We start from the raw sequence: 23,580 nt of genomic DNA, 5'->3' as shown, positions 1-23,580 counted from the left end.
GATTAAACAAAAACCTAATGAAAATTTTTGAACTCAAAATTGCGATATTTCCTAGTTTACGTAAATGGATGAACTACTTTTCTTTCCTCCTATACCTAGTAAAGTGATGTGTTTGTGTTTTACGCCAGTATCAGCGAACTCCAGTCGTGGAAAGGGGTATCGAACGGTGTTTCCAGTTCTCTTAAGGTATAGACAGGTTAATATTAAAAATGTTAGTAAAAATAAAATGATGTCCCTGTAGAACGTTCTAGTTTCGATTTAGAAGTGCAAGTGGCGGTGTTGGCTAGCTTATAACATTAATATTTTCCAATTCATTTTGATTAATTTTCAGAAAAGTCTGTGATATATAATACGAAATATTTATTTTCAATGACTTTACTTTCTATATATGTGAGGTGCGAGTCCTTACATTACATAATTTTAATATTGTATGAACGTTTTCGTCGGTTTCATACCAACATCATCACAAACAACATTTAATACAGCAATATCATCTCTAATAAGTACATATGTCTCTACAACCAAAATACAATATATATTAATGAGCATACAACATGATAAAAACAACATAATTTAGACATCAATATATCTCTTTTCTTGTGTTACGACACCTTACTGTCAATTAATTAAAAAGCACACGTGTGATTACAATATATGTACATATATAAATTGCAGGTCTTCACTGATAAAAATAATAAAAATAAAATCACACGTGTGCTTTTTAATTAATTGACAGTAAGGTGTAGTCACACAAGAAAAGGGATATATTGATGTCTTAATTATGTTGTCTTTATCATGTTGTATGCTCATTAATATAATATATTGTATTTTGGTTGTAGAGACATATGTACTTATTAGAGATGATATTGCTGTATAAAATGTTATATGTGATGATGTTGGTATGAAACCGACGAAAACGTTCATACAATATTAAAATTATGTAATGTAAGGACTCGCACCTCACATATATAGAAAGTAAAGTCATTGACTGAAAATAAATATTTCGTATTATAACATTAAATTTAATGATATTTTAAACACTTTCAGTAATTCAACACTCTCGCTAATCCGACATTCCTCTGCGCAAAGGATGGCCGGATTAGTAAAAATCTACCATACCTCATTAATTATCCTATAAACTTGGACCTAAATTAAGTAAATTTAATAACAATACTAATAGTTATTATGGGTCTCCGTACAAAGATTATTTCTTTTGTAAATTACTGACTAGAAATTACGATTAATTTCTGTCTCTCTGATCCCTAAAACCTGCTTCGTGCTAACCATAAAAGCCTGTTAATGAAAGTGTTTCACTACTTACGTTTAAATTATTCCTTACAGCTCCATTCCTTATTTAGCTTAAAGTGTCGGTTTCAGAGACTAGCATTTCCAATAGTGACAATGTAAGGTAAATGTCACACAATCTCCTTTCATTTCGCAGAAGTTGCATAAACTAATGAAGTAATAATATTCTGTTTCAAACAAGATATTAGCTTATTAGATAACGTCCCAGAGGACTTTCCGGAAGCTACTGACATTAGTAAATTAATAACATTAACTAGGGCTCTACAATCCATTCACTGATGTTTTATCTTTGAAATTGGGAGAGCTCTTCCCAGCGGTTAGCTTCGATTCATAAAACGAGGTCTAGACCACGACCATGGCTTTAACCCGCGTTTAGATTTATAAAACGAGGTCTTTTTCATTTTTCTAAGCCATGGCTCGAAACCATTGTCTGAAGCAGAGACCACGGCTGGGTCATGTACAGTATGGGTTGGCTAGTTGGTATAGCGCTGGCCTTCTATGCGCAAGGTTGCGGGTTCGATCCCGGGCCAGGTCGATGGCATTTAAGTGTGCTTAAATGCGACAGGCTCATGTTAGTAGATTTACTGGCATGTAAAAGAACTCCTGCGGGACAAAATTCCAGCACATCCAGCGACGCTGATATAACCTCTGCAGTTGCGAGCGTCGTTAAATAAAATATAACATTCTTCTGTACAGTATGTAAGATGGAGGTAGTAGATCAGCTGGATGATTATCAAATGAAAATTTGTCTCTACGGGTATTAAATCTCCGGATTAGAATGATGAGAGAGAGGAATAATACTTTGTAACTATATAACGACGATAATTTCAGGCGAATATTTCGATTTTCGAAGGAATCAATGCAAAATTTAGCAAGAATGCTAAATAATAATCTGCAACGAAATGCAAGAGGCGGCAGGTTGACAATTTTTTCACAACTTCCCGTTGCTTTGAGGGAAGTAAGATATTATATTTTATATTAATTATACCTTTATGCCTATAAGACGATATAACTTAATTTTTAGTCTTCACAGTGGTTTTGGTCATTTTATTTAATACTCGAAATTGATGTCAGCCTATAAGAATGTGAAGCAAACGTGATTTTGTGTTCTTATTTTAAGTTTTATGCTACTGGGGCTTTGCACGTAGTAAGTCTAGTATATGTGAAAATATATAGAACTACACTACATTTTAGTTTCAATTGAAATTTTAATCCAGTTAATTCTTAGGTTATTCATTCCTTAGACCTGGGTTTTAGGTAGTTAATGTTGGTAGTAGTTATGAATAAATGACAAACTACAACATGGACGCTCGATTTGTGCTAATTATTTGGGCAATATCATTCTAGTACCTAAAAATTTGTTTACTATTAAATACTAAACAACGCTAGTGATTTATTTTAAACGCGCATATGTATATTCTGTATATTAGTAAATATAACAATACCTTAGCTGAGAACAAAAGAATGTGACTTACTGCAATTCAATAAAAATATTAATCCCGATGTTCATTTCTTTCTAATATCGACTGTTTGCAAGAATAAAAATCGATTCTTAGCTGCGTTCACATAATATAAAACCGGTTTCTTCTCAAGCTGCGTCTCGACTCCGTTTTAGAAATCGTATAAAGATTCAGACCTCGATCGCGGTTTAAAATCCGAGGTTTGCAACCACGATTTCGTCCGTCTTTTAGAAATCGACCCTTAATGTTTGTAAACAAAACGCACGGACCAAAGATGCCTATCCTGATACAGCTACTTTATCCGAACCGTAGTTTATAACTGGAACGTAGAAAATTCCGTTAGTCCAAATTTTATTTCTGGCTCTGTACATAATTGCCCGGTAAAAAAATCATTCCCTAAGCCTATGTATTTATGTCTTAAATTGAGGTACTAATTTGTTCTTTCTTTTATAGCCTCCATGCCACTGATGATCGTTGGTATGAATTTAGCGTGGTCTTCCTCTGGTCTTCCAATGATTTTGAGCGATGTTCCGGAATTTAACGTCGGCTCCCAAGACGTGAAATGGATAGTATCTGCCATGCCAGTAGGGAGTATGTTATGTGCACTGGTATCTGAAGCTTCAGTAAACATCATCGGCAAGAAAGGCACCATGGTATCCAGCATCGCATTCTTTGCAACAGGATGGCTACTACTGACATTCGGAAGAAACAGATACCTTCTATTTCTCTCTCGAATCCTACTAGGCTGTGGGAATGGTATTGTCTTAACTGTATGCCCTGCGTATATTTCAGATATATCATCTACCGTTTACAGAGGAGTTCTAGTAGGTTTGACAGTCGTGTCTTTGTGTACCGGTATTTTGTATTCGTATTGTATCGGAGCCTTACTTTCTTATACAAACTTTTGTGTGGGTTGCACTTCGGTTGTGGCTGTAGTTTTTGTATTTTTATTGCAAATTCCGGAGACACCAATTTACTGTGTTCACATAGGACTAAAATTTGAAGCTGTTAAAATAATCATATGGCTGAGAAGAAATATACAAGGGAACGCCATAGAAGAAGAAATGAAGATAATAGAGAATATTCTGAAAAACGAAGCGAAGTATAAACCAAGTTACGCTACCCTCTTCAGGAGACAGGGAAACCGAAAAGCTATGATAGTTCTCTTTATTTTGATTTTAACACAGCAACTCAGTGGATTTGTTGCAATTTTATCTTACGCTAATTGGATATTTAAAGCTAATAACTTTGGTGCACCTCTACGTAATCCAGAGATTATAATAGGAATTGTACTCCTAATTTCAAGTTTATTATCCTTATTCCTAGTACATTATGTTAAAAGAAGGAAAGTTATTCTTATATCTTGCATAGGAAGCACAGTATCACTTTCTCTGCAGACATTGTATTTTATAACATTTAATATGATTCCTGTTAGGCACCTCCTTTGGACGACAACAGTATGTCTTTCATTTTATATGTTTATGGCATGCATGGGCTTGCTCACTACAACAATAGTTATTATGGGAGAGATGTTCCTTTATTACGTAAAGAGTAAAGTTGCATCTCTAGGTGCTGCCACTATGTCTCTTTTATGTTTTTTCACTACTGCTTTGTATCCGGTTTTCGCTGATAATTTTGGCCACGAGTATCCGTTTATGTTCTTTAGCATTTGCTGCTTCGTGGGCACGATTTTCATTTACCTACTGTTACCTGAATCAAAGAACCTGACTATAGCTCAAGTTGTTCTTCAGCTCTGCGAAAGACCGACTATTTGCTAATCTTAGGACATGTTTTTAACATGTGCAAGAGACTATGAGATGTGGTTTCAGAAATGAAAATAAAAACACTTGAATGATTATAAAATTCTTAATTGTATCCTGAAATATACTGGATGAAAGTAATGCAACTCTGCAGTTTAAAATGGGAACTAGAATACATTAATAGTACATTATGCAACGAGCCTATAATGGTAGTAATTAAGACGCAAGTATGATTGTTTATGAAACGAGCGCAAGCGAGTTTCATAATTTTCATACGAGCGTCTTAATTACCATTATAGGCAAGTTTCATACGACTTTTTATGCTCGACCATATTTCTAACTTGAAAGTACTGAAACTTAGGTCTTTTTATGGTTATGTGCGAACTGACCTGAATTGTGAGATGTGCGCAGACGCGAAAGTATTGATTTTTTCCGAGGCCGAATGTCATTGACCTTGGCACAGAATAAGAATGAACATTAGTCTGATATAACCTGGAAAATGGTTTAGAATTGAAAAACGAGATGACAAATTGAATTTATTTGAATATTATTTACAATTAACGTTAATTATTATAGTAATAGAACATAACCTTCTGCGACAGTATTGGATTTCCAGCCTCCGTGACTTTTCGCTAATTGTCTGTTGATTGCATATCCGAGAATAATCGATATAATGGTACAAAGCTGACTTGTCATTGGCTGAAGACCTGTACTTTAATAAGTAGGTGTACTTTAATGACATGCATTAAAGAACTGCTACCAGGTGTATAATTACTACATTTCGGCATGGTCGAGCATAAAATAAATAAAAAGGAAAAACTATTATGCATATTGTAATTAAGTGCATGGTTAATGAGAAAATTGGGTTAAAAGTCTGCGTAGTTTGGCAACATAGCGTCACAGGCTCACGTAAGAAAGCACACACGTACTCCGTGTGAACAACAGAGTTACAGTACGATTATTTAGTCGTAACAGTCGCCGGGAATATGCGCCTGGGTCAGGCGAGTCCATTTAGTTACGGTAAGGGGTGTTTGGGTTAGTCACTTGCTTGCCTTCGGAGCGATCGGATGTCATGTGTGCGGTAGAGCGGTATGTTTCTAGTACAGTTAAGCTGTACTGAATTCCTTTACCGACCGCTCGCCCTTGTCTCTACTCCGGAGCTCTCCCCATGACTCCTATTACTTCCTCTCTTTCGCGTCGCCGAGCTGTCAGGACTAAATAATCGGTCTGTACGTCTCTTAGTTACTGCAGACTGCCAGACTTCCAAATGGCAGAAAATAACGTGTTAATATTTTTATTTAATTTGCAATAAAACCGTCCATTTTACTGAAAAACTGAAAAAGGTTAGACAGTTTTTCTAATGATATATTTAAAAATCAGAATCCTAGGTATAGTTAGGGTGACCAGAGTCACATCGAAAAAAAAAAAAAAAAAAAAAAAAAAGAGGACCCAAAGCTTCGAAAAGGAGGACATTGTTCAAAGAAAGTGGACAGAAAATATGTAGTCAGATTTAGGCTTAGGCCTATATTATACTTTAAATTACGTCGATATCTATTTTATTACAAAATATTTACAATAGAGATTTAGGCTTACATCATAATCAAAATTATGTTTTATCTATTTTATTACAAAAAATTATAAAAAAAATGAATAATAATGATTTTACAGTTAGCTACATATGAAAATCAAGGGAACTATAATTATTAAAGAGGATAGAAAATATCTATTGAAATTTACATTCGCACCTCGATTTCTCGATTTACTAGCTACCTCTGAGCAACGATTATAACAAGGAGAAGCAAAGAGAGTTATGATCGTTGTCAAAGAGTATATTCCGTCTATGCTGCTCCCACCTACAGGCAAATTACTTGAAAAAGGCGTGAAATCAGATAATTTCAAAATATTACGCATACAAATTACGAAAAGGAGGATATTTATTGATTTTTTAAAACTCCATCCGGACCCCGGACAAAGGCCTAAAAAGGGGGACATGTCCGGACAAAAGAGGACGTCTGGTCACCCTAGGTATAGTACATATCGAGTAAAACAGTGTTAACATTTAGGGGTAAATTATTTTTTTCTGAGGAAAGTACTCATTTGTGACATATATGGCACTAGAATTTTTTTGTTGTACTCTATCCAAGGAATAAGCTGTTAAAATCTGCAGAATTATAACTATGGTGCGTGGTAAAAACGGCATAAGTCATTAATTGCAAGTTTTCGGTGCAGGAAGAATAAAATTTGAAATGAGGACCAACAGTATTATGATGGGCTGGACATCTGATGCTCTAAATCATTATCGAATATGATAGACGTATGCCCTTTATATCATCTGAAGAATTATATTTTTTGTAATCGCATGGTAGTCATAACTCAAAACCACTAATAATTCTCACTTACGTTCTTTTCACCGCAAACCATGGATATTACTTCCACCCTGTATATGCTAAGTGAATATTGGAGCAATTAAAATAGTGATAAGCCACCGGCGTGGGTCAGTCGGTTAAGGCCCTTGCCTGCCGGTCTGAAGTTGAGTGAGTTCAATCCCCGCTTGGGCTGATTACCTAGTTGGGTTTTTTCCGAGGTTTTTCCCAACCATAATGTGAATGCAAGGTAATTATTGCGAATCCTCGGCCCCATCTCGCCAAATATAATTTCGCTATCACCAATCTCATTGACGCTGAATAACCTAGTAGCTGATACAGCGTCGTTAAATAACAAAATAAAAATATATAGTGCTTTATTAAATGTAATAGATATCAAAGAATATCTAAAGTCTGATTAGTGTAAAATATAGCTAATCGGCGATGTGTGCAATGAAGAGAGAAAGGAATTGGTCATCCTACCTATTATCTCCTAGCTTAGTTGCCTCGTGGGCGATGATTTATTGGTATCGCTTGTAAGGTTCTAACCTGTCTTCGGACAGTTGAATAAATATTAACATATCAAAGAAATATTTAAGAATTCTTTTAATGTTTGAGCACTTCCTACAAAAGAATGGCACTGAGCAAGATTTCTACGATGGTAATCAAATATTTTTAGTATCGTGCATTGCAAGAAATCAAGTGGGCCATGCCTGAAATATTTAAGGTTGAATAATGTTATTATTCGATGGTCATTAGGATGAAACTGACGAATTTTGGCGTAACACTGACAAAACTCCGTCTTTGGATGCTAATACCTTAATATCTATGACGTATTTATGGGAACATGTATGTAAATGATAGAATAAAGAAATATCTGTCCAAAAATGACGATTATTTTAATGCCAAAGTTAAATTTTACATTGTTTAAACACTAACCGGAAAGTCATGTAATGTTTTTTTTCCCTAATTTTAGACGTTCAACCAGCGTATAGATAATTATACAGTATGGACACTTCGCGTCGGTACCTTTGATGTAGCAGGACTGATTTCAATGACCTTCAAACTAGTTTGAGCGTGAGATTCTGCTTTCTCCCAGGAGTTGGCACTGACATCACACCAGTTAGCAGTCGACACAGCGGAAATATAACACATACAATTTATACATCTAGATACATTATGTACTCAAAATAAACTGAAATGATGAAACAAAAAATCCGTCATTAACTGTAATGTGTAGACTCCATGTGTAATGAGTTCCTTTATAATGAGAGTTGAGACGTTGACCCCAACAACAATTAAAATATGTAATGATTTGATAGCGCTGAAAATGGAAAAAACAAAACTCCTATGAGAAGTAAAACCATATACCTATATTATAATGTATACAAATATTAAACGAATTTGATACATAATTTTATAATGTATTGTATTATTTTATATTATAATTTATTGTATATAAATATAAACAATTATTATTACAACTAGTTTATCACTGAGAAGTAAGGAAAAGCTGTTAACTTAAATTTATTTGAAGCAAAGCGTTACTGGATTATGCAATAAGGTAGGCGATGTTTGGATCCTGTGTCTCAACTATTATCTTAGCGTGTGCTCGATTACACTAACATCTAGCGCTTGAAAGTGGAACTAGACGTCGGCGCATAGAGAGAAAAAAAAAAAAAACAGGAAAATTCGCTGTGTCCATTCTTTGTAATCCATAATCGCTGGTTCAACTGCTTGTATCAGCTAAATTGTGACTGATGGATGGAACATATCACAAGTGAAATACGTTAATAAATACGACCTTTATAAAAATGCAATCTATTTTGATCTATCTTTCATAGCTTATGAGCTATGACCTCTTATGTTTGGCTTTATGACGCAGTAACCTTAACTACTGCAAGCGTGTGACGTCACACACACAGATAAACGTGTCTATAGGAAGCAATCACGCAGAGTACATTATGAAACTTCACAGAAAAAAAGATGAACTAAGAAAAAAATGAACCAAAGTTTTGAATATTTCTGTACTATGTTTCGCATGTAATGGAGGTAGAGAAAGGAAAAACGTGGGAAGTTGGACTGCCACGATGGATAGTTGCGCAGCTTGAATAAAGAAGTATTGATAGTTGTGCAGCTTGATAATACCGAATCTAACGGCTAATATGGAAATATGGAATGTCAAATATTTATGATACAAATGTTAAAAGCACCATTTCATTTTCTGTGTAGGAATATTTGTTAGGTCGAGCGTAGGAAATACACGAACAAAATAAAATCACTTTTAACATGTATAATGCAACACACACTGTTTTTAGACGGCCATTTCTAAAACTGTGTATCGTCTGTCAACTCTTTGACGACAGAACTTAACTCTTTTAAGAACTACAGTCTGATCCGTTTGGGTATGGATAATATTAATTTATTATTATAAAGCTATTATGACAGTAGGAAAAATTTCTTGCTAGTCATATTATGATTAAAAGATGGGAGTTTCCACAACAAACAAACAAACAAACAAACAAACAAACAAACAAACAAACAAACAAATAAATAAATAAATAAATAAATAACTAAATAAATACATAAATAAATAAATAAGTAAACAAACAAGCAAATAAACAAACAAATAAATAAATAATTAAATAAGTAAATAAGTAAGTAAATATATAAGTAAATAAATAAATAAATTATGTGAATTTTTCCACCTCTTTAAAGGATAAATATCCAATTTTTATATTTCCATTTCGTGCAATAATAAATAATAATCATAAACTTTAAAAAATTCTTGTCACGAGATATAATCATATACTTTATCTCTTCCGGATTTACTTCCAAACCTATCTCTTTACTTGCTTCAAGTAAAATTTCCGTATTTTCCCTAATCGTTTGTGGATTTTCTCCTAACATATTCATATAATCCGCATAGACAAGAAGCTGATGTTACCCGTTCAGCTCCAAACCCTGTCTGTTATCGTGGATTTTCCTAATGGCATATTCTAGAGCGAAGTTAAAAAGTAAAGATGATAGAGGATCTCCTTGCTATAGGCCGCAGTGAATTGGAAAAGCATCAGATAGAAACCGGCCTATACGGATACAACTGTTTGAAATAATGTTTTAGTGGGTTAGTAATTGTAAAGCTAAGAGTAGAGAGCAGAAACCTGAAGTGATTGTAAACTGTGACTAAATTTGGGAGGCAGCTCATAAAAATCACAAATACGAAAATGGCAAATGAGAACAATGAAGCTTATTACGTTAAATATGAGATATTAATTGAAAACTTGATAATGAGAATGGAAAGCCTGTAAATTCTTGGTTTTCTTACTGGAACAGAAACGTGTCTTACGGAGCGTAATTCCGAACGGCAACTTCGCAAAACTTCACTCACTCTCTCTCTCTTTCTTTCTGTCATTTAAATGACATAACTGAAAAGTATTATCTGATGTTGTACAACAGGATTGCTGAATTCATTACACCTTAATTAAGGTATGAACGTTTTTAAATATTTACGGAAGCCTGACGAGTGAAATTCGCGAAACAACATGCATTTTTGTTAGGGCGTGTCGAAGGGAATTGTCTCCAAAGAAAGAACAATGCCTCTTGCACACGTATATAAGGGAACCCGGGATCGAAACACGACATTCTCACACCAACAGCTGACACAGTCAACAACCAAGCAACAAGAATGGCTTCCAAATCGGTATGTTAGAAAACTACATGTGTGATAGAAAAATGTGTTCTCTTTTATTAAATAAATAGCTTGAATAGTGTGTTAAATTGGAAGAAAAACCTTTAATAAACTCCTTCTTCGTTTCTGTTCTAATATTAAATTAGAGAATATTTAATAAATTATTAAAGATTTCAACTATGAATTCTGACGGACTGATAACCATTTACTGAGTGTCTCGCATTAAAATTAGGTATGAGAAGAAACAATGACTCAAGACTACAGAAATAAAGAAAGATTTGATGAGAATATTGAAAAAATTAATATAATTTACGCTAGTCACATTTTACTGTTTCATATGGTTTTAAAAGTGTCAAACAAAAATGTAGAAAAACCGAGTGAAAAATATTCAGTTGTACAGTTGGAAGCCGTAATAACACAGAATACAAGAAAACCGACTCCTTAACTACTAAATTCATATGATAATTTTACTGAAAATGTATAGAATATTTCAATGAAGAACAGCATATTTTTGACTTGGGAATAGTCAAGCAATTACAAATGAGTATCATTGTCTAGAAGGAAAAGCACGGAAAGATTGAAATACAGATAATAGTGATATACGTTACAAGAGCGGTATGTTGACGTTTTCATGGTCGAGAAAAAGATTGAAAAAGCGAAACGTAGTTGAGCTTTTTTAATTTCCGAGAACATGAAAACAAACATACCGCTCGTGTATCGTACATTATTTTGTGCGAAGATCGTTTATTACATACCTGAAAGACGAATTTCTAATTAGTTGCAATGAAATCTCCATGTTGGTTTCTGTTTAATGACGGCAACTTCGGAAAACCAAAATATCTTTCTTCAACATTGTTGCTATAAAATGTTTTCTGTGTTTACTATACTCCAGCAGGCCGTTATATACGTCTGTCTTTTTTTTTCGCCACTCTATAAATGCGAACTTAAAACAAACGGTAAGGTTATGTAAGGATTTATTTTTCATTTTAATATTTTAACAATATTATTTATATAACATATTGCAGTAATAACATCGGCATCTGGAATCTTGTTGATTTTTTCACGGCTTCCTTAATGTTACTTGTATCAGGAATGCAATAAGTTTCGTGGAGTAGTAGACTTTACTTAATTTTTGCAAATATTGAAAAACAATAATTAACATTGCAATTTGGGTGAAATTGCAGTGGTAAGTTTCCAATTTATAATTATTACTATGTTAAACGTCTCTAAAAATAATATGTTAAAAGCCTAAAGCAGTAAAATGAATGTCGCGCTTAAGCGGTAAGAAGAGGGAAATTGTTATGTGTGTTACGTTGGGAATACTGAATGTGGTATTTCACACTTAACGCGTATTGGTTTTGTCCGAGAAACAAGCAAATACGCACGATCTCGCACAAAGTACATTAACTGAAGTTTCATATGTAGGTACGGTACTTAAAAAAAATCCCTGCAATATAAGGAAGACTATAACACCTTGATAGCAATATAATTTACAAGTTTGCAGGCATAAAAAAAGGAAAAGGTGCAATATCGTAAATAAGGAAGTCAAGTAACAAGCACAATTCTGCTGAAATTAAAATTTTTGTAAATAGAGGTATCACCAACTACATAATAACAAAATAGCTGAGATCAATTTGCGATTAACTATTTAAAGAAGAAAAACAGTATCAATAATTCAGTAAGTTAATGAGATATATTGGTGATTTAAGAAGCATTTTCTTGCTAAAAGGAGTATCGAGGAACAGCTGGCAAACCAACTAATCATTACATTATTTTAGAATTAATTTATTCACATATATTGTATAATCCTGTCCAAATTCAACCTCGCAAATTTCTAGCGCAATAATAATTAACAATAGATCCCTATTAGAAACAACAACCACCAATTTTCTTGGCTTAAAAATCGATAATGTGTTAAATTGGAAAAATCATATTAAAGAAATTACCCCCAAACTAAATTCCGCATGTTTTGTTATTAAATCTATGCAAAAGATAGTAAATATCAATACCTTAAAAACAATATACTTTGCATACTTTCACTCGGTAATGAGTTTTGGAATAATATTCTCGGGAAATTTCACAGATAGTAACAGTATATTCCTATTACAAAAAAGAGCAATTAGAATAATAGTAGGTGCCAAATATAGGGAATCTTGTAGGACTATTTTCAAAAAACTACAAATAATGCCCATGGCTTGTCAGTATATCTTTCATCTTCCTCGTATGTAATCGTGAAAACCTTGTAACTAATTCAACAGTTCATAGTATAAATACACGTCAAAAATGACTTTCATACTCCATCGGCAAGTCTATCGTGCTATCAAAAAGGAGTGCGTTATATGGCAGTAAAAATTTTAATAGCCTCCCTATCGATATAAAAAATGAAACTCAAAACATAAGATTATTTAGAGCCAAGTTAAAGAAGTACCTAATTTCTCACGCCTTCTATTCTGTAGGTGAATTCATGACATTCATTAACGATTCATGAAATGAATACTACACTTTGTGTTGTACTAGTAGACTATATTGTAAATCTCTGCTGTATATATTTCGTCTAGACTGAGACTAAAAATTAAGATTTTATAGTAGTATCAAGTTTTTTTACTTGTTCCATATTCTTTGAACTGCACGCATTGTATTCTTCACCTGACATAATTAGGTACTTAAAATCCAGACGTTTGAGATGGGCAGGGCATGTAGCACGTATGGGCGAATCCAGAAATGCATATAGAGCGTTAGTTGGGAGACCGGAGGAAAAAGACCTTTAGGGAGGCCGAGACGTAAATGGGAGGATAATATTAAAATGGATTTGAGGGAGGTGGGGTATGATGATAGAGACTGGATTAATCTTGCACAGGTTAGGGACCGATGGCGGGCTTATGTGAGGGCGGCAATGAACCTTCGGGTTCCTTAAAAGCCATTTGTAAGTAAGTTCCATATTCTAGCTGTGAAGCAATTGTATGAATACCATGGAATGTTAATAATACAATACAATATGGATTTAATAGTTTTAAGTTAATATGTAAACACATTTTACAAATCATTTTGATTTTCAGATAAATCTATTCAATAGGATAAATTTATTTTAAATCCTCAATCAATGTGGTTTCTTTATTTGCAAATTTATTATTTGCTATTACATCTTAAATAGATATGAACGTTTTCGCCTGTTCGACATCATCAAATATTTAAAAATTGACGAAATCTAAACTTAATCCATTAAATTGTACAAAGTAATATGCATAAAAAAGTTGATTGATTTTATCATGAGTTTCATGTAGTGGAAAACTTATTTGTAGAAATGTTCAATTTTGAATTTGTGTAATTTGTTTTGCCGGAAAATAAAGTATGGAATTTAAGGTTGCAGATATGTATTAACATTCACATCCAGGGCAGTTAAGGTCCAATCTTTGTAAAAATTTCATCGCAAACATTTCCAACAGCGGATATAATCCAAAGAGAACTACAGCCACTGACATTTTACGGAGATATGAGACCAATACAAAGTGGAAACATCGGGACATATTGCCTTCAATTATGAAGCTTTAAATCAATGTAATATACCTTTATATTATGTCAGCCTGAGTTCGACTCCTTACAAAAAACTTTACGTAGCATTTATCATAGACTGAACTGGAAGTTATATCAGCATATTTGTGTGTGAACACAGATTCTGGTAGTGTTCGCCGCCCTCGTGGCCGTCGCTCTCGCTCAGCACCACCACCTGGAGCTACCGCACTATGCTCCGATTCCAGTGGAACACCACGTAGAAGAACACCACCACGTAAGTATTATTATATATCATGAGTCCATGACATACTAGCAGTTTACAATACCAGCAGTAAGAATGTTATTTTTTAAATAATACATTCAGCAGGCGTACAGTAGCGTCAAATTAAGACATAGTGCTACAAGCCAGAAACTCGAAAGTTCGATTCCCGATGGGATCATTTTCTCCACTGATCTAATCTTGCCGGTTGGACTATGGCCCTGGCATTTATCTTCTTGCCCCAGCAACTAAAACTTATTCTAGTAATGCCGCACTTCGATTATTGTGACATTTTGTTAAGTGACCTAAGTTCTGAACTGTCAGTCAAGTTACAGCGAGTTCAGAATATGTGCGTCAGATACGTGTGCAACATCCGACGATATGATCACGTATCACCGTCCTTCGCAAGTCTTTCGTGGCTCCGACTTAAAGAACGTAGAACTTTACACTCTTTGTCTTTACTCTTTCGAATTCTGCACACTTCAACACCAAATTACCTTTCGTCTCGTTTCTCTTATCTATACTCTAACCACGACGTAAATACCGGATCACTTATCTGTGACACGCTAAGTATACCTCTTCATAGAACATCTTGTTATTCGTCATCTTTTACAATATCCACCTCGCGACAATGGAATTCCTTGTCACAAAGTATTAGGGGCTGCAAGACAACAAACACCTTTAAAAACAGCTTAAAAGATAACCTTATTAGAATTTCACTCCAATCATACTGACTTAAACTATCACTGGCTACATTATTACTTCTTCCTTCAGACATGCATCCTGATAGTGCTGTATTTTCAAAATTGTCTCATAATCTCTTTCTATTATCTAACATTATTTGAAATATATTAACATTCTATGTAGGCCTATGTTAACTTAATTCTGCTACACAGTTCGTATTGCATTGTTTAATTAATAGTTCATAGTATTTTGCTGTTTAATTCGTAAATAACTCTTGTATACATGTAATTCTTAACTAAATCAAATTCTTGAATTCTTACTGCCTTAACTCTGCCAGCTAAAATAAATCATTATATTATTATTATTATTATTATTATTATTATTATTATTATTATTATTATTATTATTATTATTATTATTTATTCCTTCTCTAACAGACATGAGTACCAGGCTAGAATTAATAAAATCGGACAAAATCAGATAGGCCTACGTTTCACATACGTATATTTTAATTTATTAGTTTATTTTTCAGCACATTATTGCTAATGTGTATATCACTGCCACATAACTAGCCACGATCATTTAAAAGAAAATTTTATTTCATTCTATAATTTATATAACAATTTCCACAAAAATATCAGTTCTGCGACGTTTGAGAACTGACAAAAACTAAATTTCAATTCCTTATCCCTTAAATCTCATGTTGATACTTGGTTTACGTTTATGTTGAATATGGACAACCTCATATATTACTGTTAATATAAACTTACACAACACATTTTACATATTTTACAGAATTTAAATATCTCAGTTCTGACTGATAATAAAGGAACTCACCGGAAAACAGTTACATATGTATTTCTTTCTCTAAAATAAAAATTACAAATGTGTCACAGAACTGACATTAAATATTAGGGACTGATTTAAATAATATTTACAGCATTAATGAAACAATTAAATGAATATATTTTGTAATAAACTAATAAATGCCAGGAGTATGCTAACATTTAATACTGTCAAATATTGTGTTTCACTCTTTTAATTGCTAAATAACAATAGAAATGCTTTTGAAGATGTAGTCAGGGGCACGTCACAGAACTGAAATTTTCACATATAGAGTTGCTGCTCAGGCATAATATGGTTTAATTACAATTGTCCAAATAATAATTAAATTACAACGTGATGGTTGTTATTGTGTTAGTAGATAAAATCCTATAATTTCCAGTCAATTCCACAATAAATTTCAAGGATATTTTTGGATCAATTTCGTGATTTTTAGCCACCAATGGTATTTTCTTGCGGGCAAAGGCAAGAAGCATGTAGGTACGAGTGACAATCCTACTGGTATTAAATGTCTCCCGCTACAATATGGCATTCATAGACTACAACAGGGATACCTTCAAATAAATGCAGGAGAAATATACTCATACAAACTTGAAACTACAGAGTACAATGTGTTGTGGTTAGCACTTCTGCCTTGTACTTTAGACTTCCGCAGTTCCATTTCAAGTGTCTGCTATGTTTATTTGGATTTTACGTGCATTCCCTAGTCTCTAGACAAATGCTGGAATAGTATAAATTACAAAAGACTACGATTGCATTCCTTCCCAATTCTAAAATATTTAATTATCACACTTCTTATGACATCTGTCATTGCTGAATAAAGCGGAAATATCCTGAAAAATAAAACTTGAAAGCTAAAGATGATATTATGTAGGCATGCCAAATGCAACTACCAATTTCAAAAACAGTTGAGGACTTGAAAGCAGCTATGTATCCGACACTACAGGCTAAATTATGTCTAAGTTTCCCAGATTTTCTTCAGCGAAGTATCAATACAAGATAAAAACTAATTTAAATACAATGTAAACATGGATTGCGTCTTTTGATCCACTATGTTTAATTAACAAACTACACATAATTACACTAACAGAAAATTTATGAGAATCCTGATTCATTTAAAAATTGTTTTGTATAATGTTGAGGTAATCAAAATATCTTCAGTTATAAAAACTTGAAAACATAATTATTTATGAATATAATACATTTATAGGGTTGTAGCTGCAAATTTACATTAATGGAAATCTTAAAACGAGATGAAAATTACTTGTATTGTTGGAGTCATTTCAAAGCCAGAACATTTTAAAACTTTTCCGACCAGGTTAATAAGATTTACACGGGCATTAAAATACTGTTTTTCGGAAAGTAATGGCATTTACTTAGATAAAGGCGATTAAAATGAAATTAATATACGAATAAAGTATGTTTTCAGTCACTAACAGACTCTTCTCCACAGCCAATACAGAATTGAAAATAAAGACCTACAAAACATTCTGGACTTCTTAACTACTCATTTAGTTCACTTCTTTGATATTAGTAATTTTAGAATTGAAAATAATTTCAGTATAAAAAATATCGAAGATTAAAACAAGATAGTTTCAACATTTTCATAGAACGAACACGAAACAGACTACCCGAAATTTAAAAAAAAATCTATGCATCAAAAGGATAATGAGAACATAGAAGGCTCACGAAACAATATTTGGAAGAGTGAGGCCGGAAGAGGTGAACAGCGTTTTTTTAATTGGTTACTTTACGACGCTTTATCAACTACTACTGCTACAGTTATCTAGTGTCTGAATAATATCTGCAGTGCTTGGGAAAAGTGGCATAAGTCCGTTTCCACAAACATTTTTTATTAATTTATTGACAACTTACGGAACATCTGCTCGCTTGGGAAAAGATACATAAGTATTTCTCCCATTACAATAATTCATATGGAAGAAAATCAAATCGACATAAACCAGTGTGAAGACAGTTTTTTCCTTCTCCTGAATAATTAACATTTTTGACTTATGCCACTTTTCCCGAGCACTACAGATATGAAGGTGATAATGCCAGCGAAATGAGTTCAGGGTACAGCGCCGAAAGTTACCCAGCATTTGTACTTAATGGGTTGAGGGAAAACCCCGGAATAATCTGAACCAAGTAGGCTAACTTGTCTCACCCGGGATTTGAACCCGGGCTCTTTTCACGGTGAGGCATGCTAACCGTTACTCCACAGCGGTGAACGTCAACAAGATTAGTTACATGGCGATGTTGTTGGTAATCACGAAAGTATGTGTTACGTCGCTCAGATTGCAAAATATTATACGTCTTATTCTTTTTTTTTACAGGCTCACCCCAAGTACGAATTCAAGTACGGAGTTAAGGACGAACACACCCACGACATCAAGGAACAGCATGAGAAACGTGACGGCCACAAGGTTGAGGGATACTACAAGCTTCTGGAAGCCGACGGCACCACCCGTACTGTTCACTACACCGCTGACAAGCACACCGGATTCCACGCTCACGTTGAGAGGTCCGGACACGCCACCCATCCAGTCCACCACCACCATTAACTTAGCATAATATAGTGATCACTGTTTCATTATACATCGCCATAGGCAATATTTGCCTGTCATTCACCTCCATATGTTTGAAAGAGTTTCTCTAGACAAGCGGCATGTATAGATTATACTGCCACTTATCTTGTGACATGTTGTGATATCTGTGCATTACCTATTCAAGGTACAATGTTATTATCTTGCTCATTTCCATTTACCACGCAATTTAAAAAAAGTTCACGCTATGTGCATTTCAACTTATTGTAAATATACATCTTCTACCATTATGCCGTAATTGTTTCACCTTCTTTCAAGTTAATAAACTGTACTTAATAAATCTACAATTGTTTCATATATTCCTCTTGAACCTTAGTATCTTTGTTCAGGTGATCTTTTGAAAGAACTTACATCAGCTGGTGTCTGCATGTCACCAAAAACATACATCACCACTTAACAAGAGAGAAACAATGTAGGCTTTATACTGGGCTCGAATCGACGATTAGCTTCATCCGTAATGTTATAACTGTTCAGAGCGTTATTCCGTAATTATTTTAATACAAAAATTTTAATACAGCGTATTATACGGATTCTAGTTGCTATAACAACGATTATGAACTATCTGTTCAGAATACGACCAACAAATCGAACACGGTTTACTAGGACATTGTAATGTAAAATCTCCGAGTTCATATTTAATTTAAAATACAGAATAAACCATACGTTTTCAAGAAAAGTTCTGAGTAGCCTACTTACAAAAATCCGGATGTTGCATAGAACCACTCACCTGAAAAAATAAAAACATATCTACATTATTATTTCTCATATACATACAGGTCACAAAGAAGTAAATATAAGTTCACAAGATGCTAAAATACTACAGCAACGTAAAAGTTACGAAGGACTTTTTAAATAACATATCCAAATATTGTTTAATATTACTTTTGTACTTTCACATTCTTATGCTTCTATTCGTATTTCCTCAATACATTTCTTTACAATAAAAATACACATTCATACGATGTTTGACAAGCACATATTACATGCATACCGTCGTTGTTCCTGCAATAACTGCCATGTAAAAAATATCAATTTTTTCAGTAGGAAGAAAAAACACATACATCGTATGGCAGCCGTACATAGGAGACAGTGGATTCTTACATTTTCGAAACAAAAAAATATAATTACATATAGGAGATTTTATTATTTTCTGTATCACTATTTAAGTATCTGAAAATCGATAAATATGTCACATGGGAGTTATTGCAGGAACAACGACGATACGTCATGCTGTAAACACACTACACACACACACACACACACACACACACACACACACACACACACACACACACATACATATAAACATACATACATACATCATACATACATACATACATACAAACATACATACATACATACATTAATGGTTGTTAAATGTTTAGATAGGCATGTAGTGTTACCCACGAGTAACGGAGCATGCCGATTATGTGTATTAAATTAAAATTTAAAAAATACATACATACATACAGTACATGCATGCATACATACATACATACATACAGTACATGCATGCATACATACATACATACATACAGTACATGCATGCATGCATACATACATGCATACATACTGTACATGCATACATACAGTAGGTACATACATACATACATACATACATACATACATACATACATACATACATACATACATATTGTACATGCATACATACAGTAGGTACATGCATACATACATACATACATACATACATACATACATACTGTACATACATACATACAGTAGGTACATACATACATACATGCATACATACTGTACATGCATACATACAGTAGGTACATGCATACATATATACATACATACATACATACATACATACATACATACATACATACATATTGTACATGCATACATACAGTAGGTACATGCATACATACATACAGTACATGCATGCATACATACATACATGCATACATACTGTACATGCATACATACAGTAGGTACATGCATGCATACATACATACATACATACATACATACATACATACATACATACATACATACATACATATTGTACATGCATACATACAGTAGGTACATGCATACATACATACATACATACATACTGTACATGCATACATACAGTAGGTACATGCATACATACATACATACTGTACATGCATACATACTGTACATGCATACATACTGTACATACATACATACAGTAGGTACATGCATACATACATACATACATACATACATACATACATACATACATACATACATACATACTGCACATGCATACATACTGTACATGCATACATACATACATAAATAGGCTACATACACACATACATACGCTACATATGCACATATACATACACACACAGGTTAGATAAACACATACATACATACATACATACATACATACATACATACATACATACATACATACATACATACATACATACATTAATGGTTGTTAAATGTTTAGATAGGCATGTAGTGTTACCCACGAGTAACGGAGCATGCCGATTATGTGTATTAAATTAAAATTTAAAAAAATACATACATACAATACATACAGTACATACATACATACATACAGTAGGTACATGCATACATACATACATACATACATACATACATACATACATTAATGGTTGTTAAATGTTTAGATAGGCATGTAGTGTTACCCACGAGTAACGGAGCATGCCGATTATGTGTATTAAATTAAAATTAAAAAAAATACATACATACAATACATACAGTACATACATACATACAGTAGGTACATGCATGCATACATACATACATACATACTGTACATGCATACATACAGTAGGTACATGCATGCATACATACATACATACATACATACATACATACATACATACTGTACATGCATACATACTGTACATGCATACATACAGTACATGCATACATACAGTACATGCATACATACTGTACATGCATACATACAGTACATGCATACATACTGTACATGCATACATACAGTACATGCATACATACAGTACATGCATACATACTGTACATGCTTACATACTGTACGTGCATACATACTGTACATGCATACATACAGTACATGCTTACATACAGTACATGCATACATACAGTACATGCATACATACTGTACATGCATACATACTGTACATGCATACATACAGTACATGCATACATACTGTACATGCATACATACCTACATAAATACATACATAAATAGGCTACATACACACATACATAAGCTACATATGCACATATACATACACACATAGGTTATATAAACACATACATACATACATACATACATACATACATACATACATACATACATACATACATACATACATACATACATTATATACACAAACATATTAACCTACCGTGTTTCACACGCTGCATATTGTAAATGTCCCCTTAGTTACGCAAAGCCCCCTTCGGAAGACTTCGTTTGATTCCGTGAGAGATTAGGAATTTCTTATGCACGACTCTGATCTGTTTTTCCTTTGTTTTGTTTGTTGCTTTTCTCTCTGTTTATAGGTCAAGTGTTATGAATAATCTACGTATAATGAAGATATATTCAAGGAATAAATTAGATGCAAAATAAACATCCTTTCTCTGGTCGTGTGAACCAGGCGCTGCCCGAAGGGACAGACAAATTCACACTACTATAGATCGGCCATTTTTGTGTCTAAGACTGTACGTGTTAAAAAAAATACTTTCACTTTTTCCTTCGCGTTTCAATGCATTCCGCTGTTTTCCACAGCTACCTGTCTCGTTTTCCGATAGAGAACAGTAGCTTTGGCCATTTAGTTCTCTACCTACCGCACAGATAGCTGGTCTTTCTCGAGTACCGCAATCCTTTGCGCCGGAAATACCGACAAATCAGCCTTTGTCATTCCAGCGCGCGCTATTTGCCGTATAGGGAATGAATGTAGGAGTGGATCAGAACAGCACGTTTGCACATCTCCTTTTTATGTTAGGTTAGGTTCTTTTCAAACTGAAATGACGAGTGAAGCGTACAGTTAAAATTACTCTTACCTAACCTAACCTAACCTTTTTATGTTAAGTTAGGTTAGGATAGGTTAGGTTAGGTTAGGTTAGGTTAGGTTAGAGTAATTTTAACTGTACGCTTCACTCGTCATTTCAGTTTGAAAAGAACCTAACCTAACATAAAAAGGAGATGTGCAAACGTGCTGTCCTGATCCACTCCTAATGAATGTAGCTTAAGTAGCCTAAATCAGAGTCAAATATTTTTAAATTTAAGGACCACGGACACTGGCCTAAATTGAGTTTTATTTTAAATGTTCCTATCCCAAGCTTGTTGAAATGAAATAACAATGGAGGCCGATTGCGCTACTCTGGGTATCCAAGGACTCTAGGGGAGAATATTGATGACTTATTGCTTTTGAAGAATAATGATTAAGCTTTAGAGGATCGTGACCTCCTGCGATTAGTACTATCCCTGCATTTGCCTGGATAGACTTGAAAAATGACAAAATACTGAAATGGGGATAGATATGCCTTGGGATTGAACCCCGACGTGCTAACTACGACAAAACCATATTCGGTAAATAGTTTCATATATTATATACATGAACAAAACATTCATGTATGCATTACATAGATTCATTCAATGTACACATTATAACTATAACCGTGCTTATATAAATTACAATAAGTATATAACACACAGTCCAGTCAAATAGCATCGTGATCTAAGATATCAAGTCCTCATGGAGTAGGAATTTTCTCATAAAATTTCGGCCAGTGTATTGGACCGGTGTCCACCAAGCATTGTGATAAATTTGGGGTGATGAGATAGGTAGCGAAATTCGGTTACGAAAATCTCTTATAATGTCTGGGGGGGATCATCGCGCTCGTCACACGTTACCCCCACCCCTTACAGATCGTTCACCTCTGCGGAGGCATATGGAAACGAAGCCAGCAGTGAACTAGTAGGTTTTGGACCTTCATGGGCTGTCATGCCACGTATTGCTTAAGTAACATACATGACCTCGCAGTATATTATTACATACAGCATATCCGATGTAAAATGGAATATAGTTTAAGGCAGTGATTCCCAAAGTGTAGGTCGCGACCCCCGGGGGGGTCGGGAAAAGCGC

The 23,580-nt window shown here is 34.0% G+C and overlaps 1 protein-coding gene across 1 annotated transcript; it reads left to right on the top strand.

Moving 5' to 3' along the window:
• The first annotated feature begins 10,448 nt into the window (after positions 1 to 10,448).
• Positions 10,449 to 18,762, top strand: LOC138716195 (cuticle protein 19-like). Its single transcript, XM_069849033.1, has 3 exons — positions 10,449 to 10,588; positions 14,247 to 14,360; positions 18,206 to 18,762. The coding sequence occupies exons 1-3, from the start codon at positions 10,574 to 10,576 to the stop codon at positions 18,431 to 18,433; spliced, it is 357 nt and encodes a 118-aa protein (XP_069705134.1). The 5' UTR covers positions 10,449 to 10,573; the 3' UTR covers positions 18,434 to 18,762.
• Positions 18,763 to 23,580: the final 4,818 nt, after the last annotated feature.

Source organism: Periplaneta americana, chromosome 16 (genome assembly GCF_040183065.1).
Source record: "Periplaneta americana isolate PAMFEO1 chromosome 16, P.americana_PAMFEO1_priV1, whole genome shotgun sequence".
In the NCBI taxonomy this organism is placed as follows: Eukaryota; Metazoa; Arthropoda; class Insecta; order Blattodea; family Blattidae; genus Periplaneta; species Periplaneta americana.
This window is presented reverse-complemented; position numbering and strand designations above follow the sequence as displayed.